Source organism: Necator americanus, chromosome IV (assembly GCF_031761385.1).
Source record: "Necator americanus strain Aroian chromosome IV, whole genome shotgun sequence".
In the NCBI taxonomy this organism is placed as follows: Eukaryota; Metazoa; Nematoda; class Chromadorea; order Rhabditida; family Ancylostomatidae; genus Necator; species Necator americanus.
The window spans coordinates 5,213,544-5,229,268 of record NC_087374.1 but is presented as its reverse complement, the minus strand read 5'-3'; the positions used below and the strand labels follow the sequence as shown (position 1 = coordinate 5,229,268).

At 39.6% G+C, this 15,725-nt stretch overlaps 2 protein-coding genes across 3 annotated transcripts; one reads left to right on the top strand and one right to left on the bottom strand.

Moving 5' to 3' along the window:
• Nucleotides 1–319: 319 nt before the first annotated feature.
• On the top strand, nucleotides 320–5,577 carry RB195_000423 (uncharacterized protein; the record flags this gene model as incomplete). Of its 2 annotated transcripts, none has more annotated exons than XM_064196762.1 (8): nucleotides 320–365; nucleotides 1,154–1,267; nucleotides 1,899–2,017; nucleotides 2,169–2,339; nucleotides 3,910–4,059; nucleotides 5,133–5,231; nucleotides 5,280–5,390; nucleotides 5,518–5,577. In XM_064196762.1, 8 exons carry the CDS (start codon nucleotides 320–322, stop codon nucleotides 5,575–5,577), a joined length of 870 nt encoding a protein of 289 aa, XP_064052642.1. The 2 variants fall into 2 exon arrangements, with proteins under 2 accessions (XP_064052642.1, XP_064052643.1); XM_064196761.1 differs by having other exon boundaries at nucleotides 320–374.
• A 1,747-nt stretch (nucleotides 5,578–7,324) lies between these two features.
• RB195_000422 (uncharacterized protein) lies at nucleotides 7,325–15,119 on the bottom strand (the record flags this gene model as incomplete). The annotated part of the gene is made up of 12 exons (XM_064196760.1): nucleotides 7,325–7,525; nucleotides 7,581–7,702; nucleotides 8,382–8,482; nucleotides 8,603–8,748; nucleotides 8,817–8,895; nucleotides 9,218–9,354; nucleotides 10,550–10,672; nucleotides 12,176–12,293; nucleotides 13,593–13,729; nucleotides 13,786–13,921; nucleotides 14,932–15,045; nucleotides 15,112–15,119. 12 exons carry the CDS (start codon nucleotides 15,117–15,119, stop codon nucleotides 7,325–7,327), a joined length of 1,422 nt encoding a protein of 473 aa, XP_064052641.1.
• Between the last annotated feature and the right edge of the window lie 606 nt (nucleotides 15,120–15,725).

The window sequence follows — 15,725 nt, the reverse complement described above, 5'->3', positions numbered from 1 at the left end:
AGCAAAATGCGTCATCATGCGAAATTCATCGCGACCTCGCGACGAATAATGGAATTTTAGGAACTTTGCTTCCAACCATTACTTCTACCTCAGAGTTTTATCCCAACTATGCTCCATTTCTTTTTTTCCAAATTGTAGCATTGCTCTGAAACAATAAAGGGATTCTGTGGTCTTCTTCGTTTTATTTCATCGTAGATAATAACGGCAGATCCGATGACTAAATGAAAATTTCTGCTCAATTTGAATACATTAAGGCCTGCTTCTGTCGAGTGCAGTCCGTTGCCAGGTCTTAGGGTAGAGGTCGTGTATTCAGTAACGGATGAAGTCTGTGAAACGAGAAGACTCAAAAGACTTTTCGAGAACGCGTACGTACGGTAATATGTAATAATAATATAATACTATGTCAAGTTGTGCGTCCAGACTAGAGTGATGTCATGAATGCTGTGCATAGTGGGGTGAGAACGACATGAAGGCCGTTGCAATTTCGTAAGCGGGTGCGCTCTAGGCGGCTCAAGCGGCGCGTTGGAGACAACGGTTGGAATCGAGGCGGGACCATCGCGAACTTCAGTGATTGGTGCGGCTACGAGGGGTCCCTCTCGGTTCTGACCGCTACTGTTGTTATATATGGCTGTCACCTGTATTCATGTGAGGGTGTTCGAGTACTTCTCATTTATTCAGGGCAATGAACCTAGTGAAAGTTGCGAAGAACATTCACTGTCGAGTGCATGTGAACTTGAAATTGTTGAACACTGAAGTGTACTACTGTGACTATGACTGTACGTGATATATTCGGGTCAAAACCACATGAAATTCGGTGCAGTTGCGTGAACGGCTACGTTCTAAGCGACGCGGTGAATCCAGCGACTCACATCGACATGGGACTATCGCGAGCTGCATCGTTGAGTGGTGCTGGCAAAGGTCTTTCCTCGATCTCAATCACACCGCTTCGAGCGCAGTCGCTTACGCAACTGCACCGAGCTTCATGTCGTTTTGACCCGACTATACCAATATTACGATGTCCACATTGATTGGGTAATATGTACATGTTGGCAGAATTTGACAGCCTCCCTCTGCTACATCTTTCTCTGCTCTAATCCGGCGATATGTCATATACAAAGAACCTATGATTCTTTATATATTGTTGTGTATTTAGAAGTTGAGATGGAGTTTAAAAAAACAGCTCCTAAACGCAAATCGAAACGTGCATCCTTGGTAAAAGCAACAGAGAATATGAAAAGTGCCTGTCCAAAGAGGAAGAACCGCGAACGTAAGTTATATGAGATTGACATCCATAGTGAAAACATCCCATATGTAGAATACAACTATATTTATTACGTTGAGCAAAACGTTTTGCTCCAAAACGGTTAGTTGGTAACTTTATTCATAGTCGTGGCCGGTCTATAGTGTAACCATCACCACTATCGATTATTTTCTACCTTCTGTTAGACTCTTCGATTCTTTCGCCTAGAATTTTAGAAAATACATCGTTTCAAGAGAAATCCAGGAAATTGTCTTAGTTGGCGAAGACTTTCTTTCGCAGAAATTGCGTCATGAGCGAAAAAGATGATGTTAAATGACACAGATCGGTTAGAAAAGAAGAGGATCCATTTGCCAGCCGAGTTCCGCGAATTCTTGTCTAGAAGTAACACGATTTAATAGCTTGTAAAGGAATGTTGCTTAGCAATTTTTTTAGTTCCTCAGAATGACTGAGAAACACTCTTCTAACGCGGTGCCCACAGTTCGTTTGTCAGACGAATAGTACGCGACCTATCTTTTCTAAAACACTTTTGTGCTGCACTACCGACAACGAATAGTTTCGCTTTCAAGAAGTTCTTTTTTCATGAAAGTTATTTCAAAAAATTACAACTTTCACTCACTTTTCATGGCCTTTACTTCAGAAGAATATGAAGTTGAAGACATTCTCTCTCATGAATTTGTGGATGGTGAAACAGTGTACACAGTTACTTGGGTTGGATATCCTGGTGAAGTCACGGAGTTAACAGACGCCGACTTGAAGGTAACTGTTCCCAGCTTACTTCTCTCTTTAACTTCCCTGTTGGTTATCTCCTATAAAAGGAGAGTATTTGTTTTAACGTTCTTTTTGTTCGATTGTAAACTTTGACTGAGCTTCTATGAGTTATTGTTTCAAAATGTGAAAATTTCTGCAGAACTGCGGTGAACTCGTGCAGAAATATTGGGAGAGAGTGAATAAGGATGACCACTCCCTTCCTGAGAAGTCTATTGAGCCGCACCACCTCTCCGAAACCATAAATGCTAGTGAAAGAAAACATCCACCTAGTACTACGGAAACGAGCGTCCAGGAAGACGTACGAGTCAAGGTATCTTTCCGCTTTGATATGTATTACATTGTATCAGCTATGATTATCCGTAGTTCATTAAAAAAAAACATGTGGAGTGATCATTTTGTAGACACGTGATCCCGATAACCTATTAGCTGACCAAAAATCCGAAATCTGTTTTAGCGACTTTAGCACTGTGACGGTTTCTTTTCGCCCAAGTTCCGGCATCTACCACTTATAGTTCCGGCATCTACCACTTTAGCACTGTGGCGGTTTCTTTTCGCCCAAGTTCCGGCATCTACACTTACAGTGGTTACTCCGATTATCTCCTTCATCCACCACTTACTTTATGAGACGAATCAAATTGTGCCAAATGAATGTGCACGACGTTTAAGGAAGATTTTTTTTTCAAATTTGTCATTCGGTGAAGACGTTGCCGAAGCTATCAGTGAGCTTTGCAGCATGTCCATTTACGTGGCGAGATGACCAGTGAATGGGGCAGTTACTCCGAACCTAAACAACGAGCGGTACATCTCTGTGATCCAATACTTTTCCACCTACAAACCAACGATGAGCAGCCGCGTGCATAGTCTTAGAAGAATGAGTTCACGTGAGAACAGTATCCAGAGGATTTGATTAGGAACATCACACCGTCATTTGTTGTTCCTTCAGCCTTGATTAAATCAATAGTGCAAGAATCTAGTAGATTATAACTTGATTAATCGGCAGTTAAGCCAAAGTCACGCGAGTAATCCCTCTTAAACTGCAACACGAATTTACCGGTTTCCCACTGTATAGAAATCTCGCGTTACATAGAAAACTTGTGAAGAGCCTCGTCATGTTGATGAGGCCTGGATGGTAGGTTCATTAGATGTTTAGATTTAGTGTTGAAGTGTTCCCAGTTGGACCCATTCCAGACACTGCAACAAATCCCAGTATCACCATCATCACAACATGTTTCGCAATTTGTTTCCACCCTATACTTGAAAGGACCCATTTTCGATGTTATTCTTTTTTCTCTCGCTTTTCTGGAGAAAGAACAAAGACAATCTTCGGAATAGAAACCGACTGCATATGTACTTCTGCTCCAGAGGGCGCAATCGGAACAGTATTGGATTCCTTCTTCTACTTATGATGCTTTTTGATGTTTCAATTAAACAAATGTACAAAATGATCGGATATTTGTGCGGAGAGCAAAGCTATATGCTACAGTATTCTTCAGTTCATGAAGTAAATCTGAATTTTCAAGCAGATGTTGTATTATATCTTAGAAGGTGGAAATAAAGGCGAGCTAAGAGCGGTGGAAGTAATAGCTGTCTTCTTTTGGCGAAAATCATTCATTCTTTTTCCTATATGGTTGTTCTACAAGTTTCCATGATATCTATGGATTTTATTTCGCATGTTTTCAATTTTCGGATTCGAGTAAGCGTTTTTTTTTCATTCTCTCTCTTCTCTACGTTCTATTCGCATCTTCAAACACGTGGGATCCATTAGCATATGTGTATTTAAACTTATATACTTCACGCTCTCCCTCGTATCGGTGCTTCCAACGATCTTGCTGTGTCTGAAAGATTTCTTTAAAAAAAGTTTTCTGATCCATTGATTCAAGATATCAAATAACTTGGGAAGAAATCTGAATACTGTCGAAAACGGTTCCACTCTGGCAATCTCATCCATCGGTAACACAACGAAAAAGAAGAGCTCACGAAATTCAACCGAACAGACGACGGAGAAAGGTTCACTCGTGTTCCCTACAAAAGTGAGGTTGAGTTTAAAATCTCTCTTACCTTGTGTTTAATAAGCAATCGTTAAGTTTTTCTGACGATCTTTATAAGCGACAACTAATGATCGCATCAAAATCAAAAGGAAGTGGTTAGCCTTTTGCCGTCTCGTTAAAATAGCTAGAAAAAAAGCATTTTTTAGCATTTTTTACGCTCTAATTCCTCGAGGATTGAGCAGAAGTCTATGAACTTTGCGTGTCGTTAACCGGAACCATATATACCCCAAAATTTTTCCTCTAATAGTGCATGAATAGGATAGCATAGTTTTAGTCAAGTCCTTTTCTGCTAATTTGTCGTTTGTTATGCTCTTAAATCGCTTTTAAGACCGTAGTTTGCAAGGGAACTTCAGTGCATTTTTTGTGTGACTGCGAGCGAATTCCAACTTTCGTAGTCGTAGTACCCAAGAAACCATTTTTCCAGTTCCCTAGTTTCTCTTAATTTCAGTATTTCCTCGAAGACTTCAGTTTAGAGGGAATAGATTTCTTACGATCTTTTTGTGTAATTGTGCATAGTTAGCCTTCTTCTAAGGCGAGTTTTGGGATTGTACTATGATTTCACTTATAACACACGTTAATCAAAAATCACACGATCACAAAAAATGATCCAGAAATTGGATCTCTACAAACGAAAATCTCAGAGACACCATAGGAGCAAAGCAAATGAGAAACTGACCTTGAAGGGACCACCTTTTCATGAATTATTACACATAAAAACAGTGGAATTGAGTTTCTAAGAGAAGTGCTAAAGAAAACAAGAAGATGTAGCCCATTTGTAAGAGTTGCAATTACACGTTAGTGGGTGCCGCGAAAATCGGCTGGTAGCCGCTGACTTGCCGCTCCGCGTAATTGCAGGTTGCGGAAGATTTGCCACCGCCGCCCTCTACGCCTTGCGGTGATTGTCGCTTGTAACATCTTGAGTTTGTTCCCCGTTTAGCTTCACATAGCGCTTATGAGTGTGATCGGCTTCATTTGTTTGAGGTGGAACTAGTTACTACTTGCCTGCGCTCTATATCATATTTGCCAACTGTTAGACTATTTTTCTTTTTCTTCAGCGTCCTCGAAAGCCAAAGCTGCGACCAATTCCACCTGATTCTGAACTTGGATACAATAACGGTTGCATCGTTGACGAGTACAAAGGGTTCTCGACAAAGGTTACTTTAGTGTTTGGTTTTTATGTTTGTCTAAATCTAGCTTTTCAGTACACTGAGCCTGTTGTTTTGGTGACTTATAAAGAACCGTTACCTAAAGGTTTCGAAGATAGGCAAGATGAAATTGTTCCTGTGCGTATTATCGCAGAAAAAGATCCGCAAGTGAGTTATCACACTTCTACTGTCCACCACTACTGTTTCAAAATTTCATTGTGCACAAATTGAGGTCTACATTTTTCAAGCATGTAATTTTCATTTAATTTTATCGGCAGAGTGCTATGTATTTTAGAAACTGATAGTGCATTTGGTGGATTTGCTGTCAAACAATCGTGGAACTACCTCACACTGAAAACAATCCTTTTGATCACTGGTTGATGATAACGATAGGCAGCACTACAGTGTTGCATTTCCTTCCATCAACTTACTCTCATTCTCCTTTTTCTGTTATTCCCATACATCTTCTGTAAGTACCTGAATCTTGTTACTTGTGCATATTGCATATTATTTATTCGGGTATTTCTCCACAGTTTGGTCAAATGAATAATTGATCTCACTTTGCAATACACAAGCTCATACAGCATTAAGAAAAAAGTGTCCGCAGTGCTCGGAACAAACATCACTTGGAAGCAGGTCTGGTGCAATCGGCGTAAAACGTGTCGCTTTGATGCAATGCGTTTTCGGTGTATGCGTGCACTGAACGCTCTCCATAGAACGCTAAAAGCTCTTGGGACCACGTTTGCTTCTTTACTAATTTTTCTTTTTCTGCAATAGCACATGGACTCAATAGGCTTAGTCACGTCCTAATCCATTACCTTTGTCGCTCGTTTTGCTCTTCGAGTGCCTATAAAATTTTTTACTTCGTAGGAACTCATTTTTTGTCGTTTTTCTTTTTCGTGTAATTGTGCACACTTGGCGTTTTTCACAATGGTAATAGCAGACAATACAATACAATTCTCTGCTCTCCTCAGAGACTATTTGGTATGAATTTGGGATTCAACAACTGCTATGATTACAACAAACGCTATTCACGCACAATTTCACAAAAAAAATGGCACGTTAACTGAATCTACAAACAAAGATCTTGGAGACAGCTTAGGAGCAGAACAAACGAAAAAAGATTAATTGTGGATAATTTTGCTATGACTAGATGTAATTCTATTCATGCACCATTATGCGAAAAAAAAATGAAATACTATTAAAAGCAAGAAAAGCGGCCCGCGGAACCTTAGTACAGTAAGCCGTAAAGGCGAGTCTTCATTGAGGACGTGTTACGTCACCAGGGCACAACACATCTTACGACGGCTGTACATCCAGTACCGACTGCGAGTGTGTTGCTGGATTCGTAGCTGCCATGGTTCTCATTTAAAAAAAAAGTGCTTAAATTGTGCTACCGTGCTCTGCCTGCAAATTGTTATGTTTGTGGTTCAGCAATGTGATTTGATCTTAATTCAAATTGGAATGAAAACTTCAGATTTATTAACGTACGTGCTTGCTCTCGAAGTCTACAATCTACAATTTTTCTTTAAATCTCTAAACAGAAGTTTGATTTTTTGGCATATCTTTTTATTTTGTCTTTTTTTATTTATTTTTTATTACAGCGTACGTGAACAGTATTGCATTCTGATAAAAATTGGTCTGCCACTTCGAATATGAAATCATTTCCTCCGAGACTTCCCACGGATGTTGGTAAAAGTGATATACATGGACGATTGAGCACTCTTGATCGCAGTACGAGTACAGTAAGCAAGTTTTTGACCGTAGCGCAGATGGCATTGTTTTTGTTAGACCTACTAGTAGTTGTCTTCAACCCTGTAGCTGTTAGTTTATACGTAAACAGTTCCAGAATTATAGGTCAGCAGCAGAGAAACCAGTCGATGTAACTATAACCCTCAGATATGCTTCAAAGAAACGTACTGCTGTTCGTGTTGAGTGTTTCACAGTACATTGAGCACATTCAACTCCAATTCTTGCAGTAGAATGTTGTTTATTGTTTCACTGCTTGATAAGTATTAACATAATTCATATATTTCATGATATTTGAAAAAGTACAGTGAGAACATCCGAGATGCTTTAAAGTGAATAGAGTGAGTACGTTATTATTTGGCGGAAACAGCAGCTGCTGAATACCCCAACACTGCATGCCGTAAATTAGACACTATAACGTCTTCTCCTGCATTTCTTCTGATATCGTTCTTATTAATATCGTCCTGTAAACGTGGGATCAAAGTGGATGCGATTTTATTAAAAGCATCGCGCCACCTTTGAGGATACAGACGCATCAGATGAGCGTTTCCAATCTGAAAACAAATTTAATCGCTAATAGAAGGTTGTACTGATAAACGACTCATCCACCTCTATGAGCTCCAGTAAGATAGCAGAAGTGGCAAATGTCCGGAGTTCCCCACTAATTAAAAATGATATGACGTTCCACAGACCTTTCTCGGTGAAGTGAGCAACACCTTCAGAGGACAATCCTGAATAATCAATTCACATATTTTCAGCATTCTTATATTAGTCAAAAGTTAAGAAGATGAGATCATGTGGTTGAATTATTTACTAACCACCCGTTAAAATTGCCTGTAGTGATTGGTTCCGGTCAAGATCCCTACATTAAATGATAGAATAACCCAATATCCAAAAACATGTTAGTCGTCTCTTGGAATTTCATTACGTTAGTATACAATTTTTTAAGGGTGAACATTCGTTTCTCAATAAAAACTAGAAATGATATCACCAGAATTTTCATATAGTTCAAGAAACACCCGGGAAAAGAAAGATCTGGGTAATAATTATATATTATATAATAATTATATGTTATATCATATCGACTCACACGCGAACCAGCGCTAATTTTTTAATCCTGTTGAAAAACGCAGGGATTTATCTTCGGCTATATTTGAGCACTATTACGTGCCATTTGGACCGAATATTCGACTTTGTTTGAAAATAATTCTTATTTCTCTAGTAACTGAATTTGAAAGGATATTAACATACGTTTTTCTTCATATACTTGACATTAAGCAAGTAACAGGTGCATGATTATCAGCCGGATTAACATTTGAAACTTTAAAGGATCGTACACTACCGTCAATAAGGAAGGAAGAAAGAAAGAGGTAAGGAACAAAAATAGCATCACAATCTGAACCACCTTACCTACAACGTGAAGATTTATGAATAACTTGATTGCACTTGTTTCAGGGATGAGAGAGAACCTCATATCTTCTGTAGCCGCTACCTGTTTAGTGAATGCAGTGCTAAAACAGACTTTTAGAAGGAAAAATTAAACTCTAGAATGAAAAGCTCAGTTGAAAACTTGAAAAAAGATTGATTCTCTATGAAATCGCCAACGAATAGACAAAAGATAAGAAATGTACCATTTTTCTTCGTTCAAAGTTAATAATTGTGATGACCGCATGATCTTTCCCAATAGGACCGATTCGAAATCCGAGACACCCTCACAGATTCGAATAAGTATGAGACTTATGACGTGAACAAGAGGAGGATCGCGTTCTACGAGACTCTGCAAGATAGAACAATTTGTGTTAATGGTGAAGAATGGAAAAGTATGTTGCAAATGAAAATTCACACCATGTAGGATTCAATCGCGACCATATAAGCATAGCGAACTGGATCTCCAGCTGGTAACTGCAGAGGTTTTTCTCCATACCTGTTAATCGAAATGGACTTAACGCCTACATTGACAACTATAAAAACACTTATCTATTTTTACTTTGAACCTGCGTAAGGATATTCCACAATTATGTCAAACTTAGCACATGAACGTTTTGGAAGTAATTACATATTACAGCTGCTCCTCGCGAGCATGTACTGACTGGTAGTTCGGTCACGTCGATCTTACTGACTTAATTATTTCTGTGCAGTTGACCGTACGCAAAAGAAATTTGCGGTCGAGTGCACACTCCACGAATGCTTCGTCCGGCCTTTTTGTGTAGCCTTTTCAACACTTTTTGGTTAAGAAACGCACTTACCCGAGTACTTCCGCTCCAGTGAATAAACTAGAGAAGAACTGAGCAACTGCTATGATCCCTGATTCTGATGCAGTCTTCTTTGATTCAACAGTGACTTTTTCAATGATCGTACGTTTTGTGAGAACTCGTAGAGGTTTCTGCATATGGAATAGCATATATATGACAGATGAAATGGCATATATATAATGTTACATATAAAAAATTACATAATAAGTTGAGCAGAAACTCTTGCAACAGAAACTTTGAAAGAAAACTTGAAGTTCTTAGAAGCAGAGCTATAGACGAAGGACACCTGCAAGCTATAACATTCTACGAGCGGTGGGCAAAGGCGGCAACACGAGCTTGACGGCTCCCCAAAATCAACGACACATTCCAGGACCCCATCCTATCCCTTGAGCAGTGTCAACCCCTGGTTCAATCGCTTTGTTGCTGGATATATGCGCCTTCAAAATGCACCGCGCTTAAGACGAATTTCTGAGGTTCAATATAGATAGAGCTCTGATTGTATTTCCTTTCGGCACTACAATCATAGGTCTTATCCACACCCAACTCCGGAATTTACCAATCCTTTAAGAAAAGAATGCCGAAGACGTTAAAGTCTCCTTACCCTATGATAATCCGAAAGCATGCATTAGTGGAACTCGGCTGGTAGGCGTTTCCCCTTCCTCCCTATTTTGCCTGTCTCGCACCGTCTGACTACCACCTATTTCGGTCCATGAAGCACTACCTGCGAGGGAAAACCATCGTCAGTCACCGGAGCCGGTGCTCCGACCCCCTTCACTTCTGAATGGTTGGCGAAGAGAGCCTCTTCACCGTTGGACGGCTGGCGAAGGGATCCCTTCTTTTTGGGCGGTTGGAGAAGGGACCCCACCACTTGACCTGCACCCCATTAGCTAGATCCCCTTCATCTGAGGAGGGTCTAGCTCCTTCCTATCCCACCTATGCTCGCACTCCTCCAATTTTAAACAAAGATTCTCAAACACCAGATGGGAGACCATAGGTAGTGATGATTATTATATTATAGATTATGATGATTATAAATAAAATTAGTAATTGAATGAAAAACACTGGTATTTTGGTGCAAGACTTTCTGTTCAACTTTCAACACGTGACAATAAATGTGTCCAACCGGATGACTGCGATACACTTACGATCATGGCAGAGCAGAGTAAAGGAATTTGTTACGCACACTCCTTACCTCTGCGCTGCCACGACCGAGAGCAGAGAAAGAGAGTGCATCGCATCTAACAAGTTGGACACATTCGACGCCGACTAGAAGTGAAAATATGTCTTCTTCAAGACTTGCAACATAGATAAAAACAGAAAGATCACCTGATCTTTATCCTCCTCCATATGCTTCTTGGCCTTCTCACAAGCTTCAGCAAGCCTCATTTCAGCAACATAGCAATTCTCTAGTGATTTCGAAGGCGATGAATATGTCGCAGAGGAAGGAGCCTAAATATTCATGAAGTAAAGAACAATCCAATCAAGAGGCAATCATTTGCTTGGCTAACAATAAGACTGAAAGAATGAGAATGAGGCGAACAAAAATCTTCTAATTTATAGCTGTTCACATATATTTGTATCCGCTTCAGAACGCTCTCTGAAATTGCACCTGATGTAACAATAATAATCTAAAACATCGCATCCAGAACAGGGACTGGAAGGAGCAAAACCTATGGCCTATTTTTTTAAAGGAAAAATTAGTTGTATGTAGATTTGAATATGCGATGACTATTTTACTGAAAATTTCAAATGAAAAGCAAAAAGACCTCAGTTTAACTCCAGAGTTTCAGAGGCAATCCGTCAAGGAATCGCCCGCACCTCATCTATTTTCCATCGTACAAAAAGCAGTGTGCAGCTCATAAGCCTTCCAAAACTTTAAGAACACTATCACGAACGTCTCTTTACAACATAGCTAGCACCTTAGCTATAATATCCATATCCCTCTCAACACTGCAATTCCTTACTAGAAGCAAAGAATCCACCTAGAACGCAGAAAATGAGTTGATCAAATGTAAAAAAAAACTCAAAACTCCTCGTCGAGTCTCAGTAATGGTCACACTTTTATATGATGCTGAACTGTTCAAAATGTTTGGAACTGTGTAGAAATTAGTGTGAATATCCTTCTTGTGGTACCGACTTATGTACAGATAGCTAGGGACCACCACTAGGGTTTGAAGGAGCAACACAAGCAATTAGGATATACATTCTGGTTATGTTTTCTTTCCCGCGCCTATTTCTCGTTAGAGCGACCAAAAAGTCTGATTAGTCGGGATATTATTTGACACCGAACTGTTCAAAATGCAAGATTCAAAATGATGCGTTACATGTACAGACCAGATTCCTAATCCTTCAAAATTCGGAAACGACCGATGAGCATTAAAAAAACATTATCAACTAAGAATGGAACAGATGGCCCTGTGCTCCAGAATTCTTCGTGAATGAATTCAGAGAAAGTAATAAAAAATCTGAATAACAAGTACGGGAACGGGAACTCTAATCCCTTTGGCAAGTTCTGTATACCAATGTGAACCCTCTCACAAATGAAATCCACAGAAGCAATTACAAAAAAAGGAAGCAATTTAAACTAAAATTAAGCGGGTGAGAGCCTAAGGTGAGACTGTCTACATGCACAGCTTTTCTCAACGGCCGAAATTAAAGAATTTCGATGGAGTGCCAGTCATATGAGTTAATTTGAAGCAATATAGTCTTATGTGGAATCCCACGTCTCTTCTGATTAAAATGAATACCCATAAGCTTCAATAAAATAGAATACACAGAAGAATGGAAATGCTGATAATATAAGAAGCAGAAGAATGCATCACTTGCATTCTTCATCTCCAACTGGCAGCCATCATATGAATACTATTTTAGCCACGCACAAACTCTTTTTTTTTATTCTTGGGATCATTTTATCACTCGCAAGAAGTAGATACTCAAGTAAATAGAACTTACACTTAGGTATCTTTCACACGAAGAATCCGCATTTCCACTGAACACAGCATCACCGTAAATTCTTTTGCCGTTATTTTCAATTTGGTTGCGATCATTCGTTGCAGCATTTGAGCACTTCCTTAAACGATTTTCATTCAGTACTCTCGCACAGTACAAAAGAATCTGATTCTGGTGAACCTTGGATGCAACTGTGCTAACTTTTGGCAGTACATAAAGAACACAAACAGAAACTCTACTTGAGTCATTTATATTGCAGCAAACTGTGTGGAGCAAATCACTCATCACTCATCAATCTCAGAAAGTGAGAAGAAAACGCATCAAAGGAATGACTGTCTCACTCAACAATGAACCATGAAATAACATAAAACACTGTGATGAGATACCTCAGGTATTGATTCCGGGAGTATCAAAATTAGAATAGAGTTCCAATACAAACTTTTCACTCTACGTATGAAAAAGTTCCTCTCCCTCTAAAAAAAAAACTTCAGAAAAGTGAATCGTTGGTAGTTTTGGATGAGGATAAACAAAAGTCTCAGCCTAACCCGAGCTTTCAGATTTTCCTTTGGTCGGCGATATTTGTATAGTAGGGTTACAACGACATGAAGATCGGTGCAGTTGCGTAAGCGGCTGCGCTCGAAGCGGCACGGTGGAGACAACGATTATAATCGATCCGTCGCACCACCGCGAACTGCAGCGACGAGTGGTGCTAGCAAGGGTTCCGCCACATGCATTATGCTCCGCACCGCTTCGAGCACAGCCCCTTATGTAACTGCATCGAGCTTTATGTCGTTTTGACCCCATTATGAAGTGTCACGGTTGCGTGATGTTATTTTACAACTGTTAGAATTTCAGAACTCAAGGTTGCTTAGAACTTAAGGCAGCGCATAACATGGAACTGACGATGTTAGGATCTCCCTATGAATGCATGAGAGTGGGGACGTAGCTCGCTGTTCGGATTATAATAAACCCTATTTAATGGGCCTTACTGAGGGTGATAAAATCTTCTAAATATCCACGCCAATATGTATGGGTAGCACTCACAAGCAACAGAATGAAACCATTATCACTGTATAAACTGCAATCGTAACACTGATGGTCGCATAGAAGTAGAAAGCCCGAGGAATCAATAAATAAAATTAAACGCTTACTTTGCGGTAGAAAAATTTAAGGGTGACGACAGAACCAGCAACTCGAAAACGTTCACGAATTTGAAAAAAAAAATGAAAGCAACTTCTTGTCGAGTTGTTAGAATAAAGAATTAAAGCGGTATAACTTTAAAATTTCCTCCCAATCGCTATCTTAGATGAACACGAGGAGTCAATATTATGTTATTGGTTTTGACCTAATGGATCTGATTAATCAACACTTACTTTTTGCAATACAAGTTTTAGATTAAAAAAGAAGAAATAGATCATACCGTAATAACCCAGTAGGTGGCAAGAGTACAGTCTTTTCCACAGGTTTTTTATCGAAGCGATCCTTTGCTTTCTGGATATAGTAGTCGGCAATCGTTTCTGCTGAGCAGCCTTCTTCTTTGCATTTAATTTCCGGAGTCTAAACTTGCTATAAAATTCGGGGAAATCAACTGGTTATAATGTAACAACGCTTGCCTTGAGTGGTGAAAAGGAATTTGATATATTATAAGTGGCGGTTGAATGAATTTCTGAACCTCCTAGCTCCTTTCTTCCCAGAGGTGAATGCTTTTCACGTAGCAGTCTTGACAATGTCGAATGAACGGCTGTTGACCTTAAAATTAGGGAAAACAGTGATTTATAAAAAAAAAAAACTCCGATTACCCGGAAATTTTTAAAACGTGCTATCAAGCAACCAAGAAACCAAACTGTGACTTCCACTTCGAGCAAAAATTCGAAATAAAAAGAAGAAAGTGGAACCAAAGACGTGAAGGATAATCAAAACTATAACCTTCGTACTCATACATATATCGTATACATATACATAGGGATAATAAGCCCCGCCGTCAGCGTCAAATGTTGGTGATTTTTTTTCCATCCTTCTCCGCATTTAGGTCTTTAAAGGAGGGTTTTCAAAGTGCGTATTAGTTTGATGGCTACACTTACTATCAACCTCTGAGATAAAAGAAGCCGCTGGATGTATTTAAAAACAGTAGTAGACTCGACTGGATTCCACCAAAAGGAACAAGAAATACAAACCGAAATGGCACCTTGTCTTTGTAAATGGCAAACTCTCCAAAGGATTTTTTTTAAAAACACCCTTCGAAGCTCACAATCTGGGCAGTTATGATCGAAAAAGCAATTAAAACGATACGAGTTTCAGCATGCAGGACCACAGCAGCATTGAAATACCAGACTATAATTGCAATAAAATAGGTGATTTCCTCAAACTTTGAGCTTTGACGTCCCTTTGAAATGCTTGATCACAAATATGGCATATGTTTTGGATCGCAACGCCAATTTGAGCCATTCCGATTACTGCATCCAAACTTGTTCATGATAATTTCTTACCTCCAGGATTACGGGTTTTCTTGACGTTCTGTGCTTGGGTCAACAGAATAAAATGAACCAACACTCTAAGGCTGGACATATTTTATTGCTGACCAACGTTAAACTGAAATAAGTTATTCCCTAAATTGTGAGTCCACTTTCGGTAAAAAGGAACCCAAAAGAATACTCCACTGCGATAACGGTAAACTCGATTTTCTTAGATAATAGAGGTTCTCATCGTGCCTTCCACGACGTAAACTCTAGCAGACATTCAGAATAGTGCATTATACTCACACCACCTTATCCAATGGTTTGATAGTTGGAAAAGCAAATCGTTTCAGAAATAGATCCTTGTGGCCTATGTACGCATTTTCATCGCTTTTGTAGTCCTCGTCTAGCAAACCGAAACTAAACCCATAGGAACATTAAGCCTGCTAGAACCATACAACGTAAAAAGTCTTAACGACGACTTACGTAGGCATCTGGAGCGCACCTCAAAGCAAACCAAATGCATTTGCACGCGAGAAATCGTGAACGCAGGAAAGGGGTTCTCCCTTCTTGCGCGCAATCCTTAGTACAAAAACTTTTTCAGCGAGTAACTAGTTAATCAACGAATGCAGTACAGTACAAAGGCCCTACAGTACTACCGAAGTCTGCTGACTATGTGAGCATTAGGCGTGAACTCTAGTGCACCGCGTGAAGTTTCACATTTCTACTTATTTTGCAAAAATTTGACTCAGCATGGAGTCGAACCTGAACGGTCCCATTATGAAATTGTCGGGACATAATGTTAATTTTTTTCGCCTCGTTTTTCTTTCTCGTCATTCGTCAGGGGGGAGTGAGGGTTCGTGTCCCATCACCACCCTTGACCTTGCGCCCAACGGCACTCTTGACTGCATAAGTTGTCCAAATCCACCTAAAGTTTCGTACCACTACGCAGCCGCCGGAAAACGTTTGGGATTTGTCTCGTGGATATTCGACAGTTTCTGTTATATTTGAAATCATAATACATAATATATGTTATGGTAATCATATGTAATTGCATCAGTTGCGTCCGTAGTTCTTTAGTGTTTCTGTCACTACTTTTT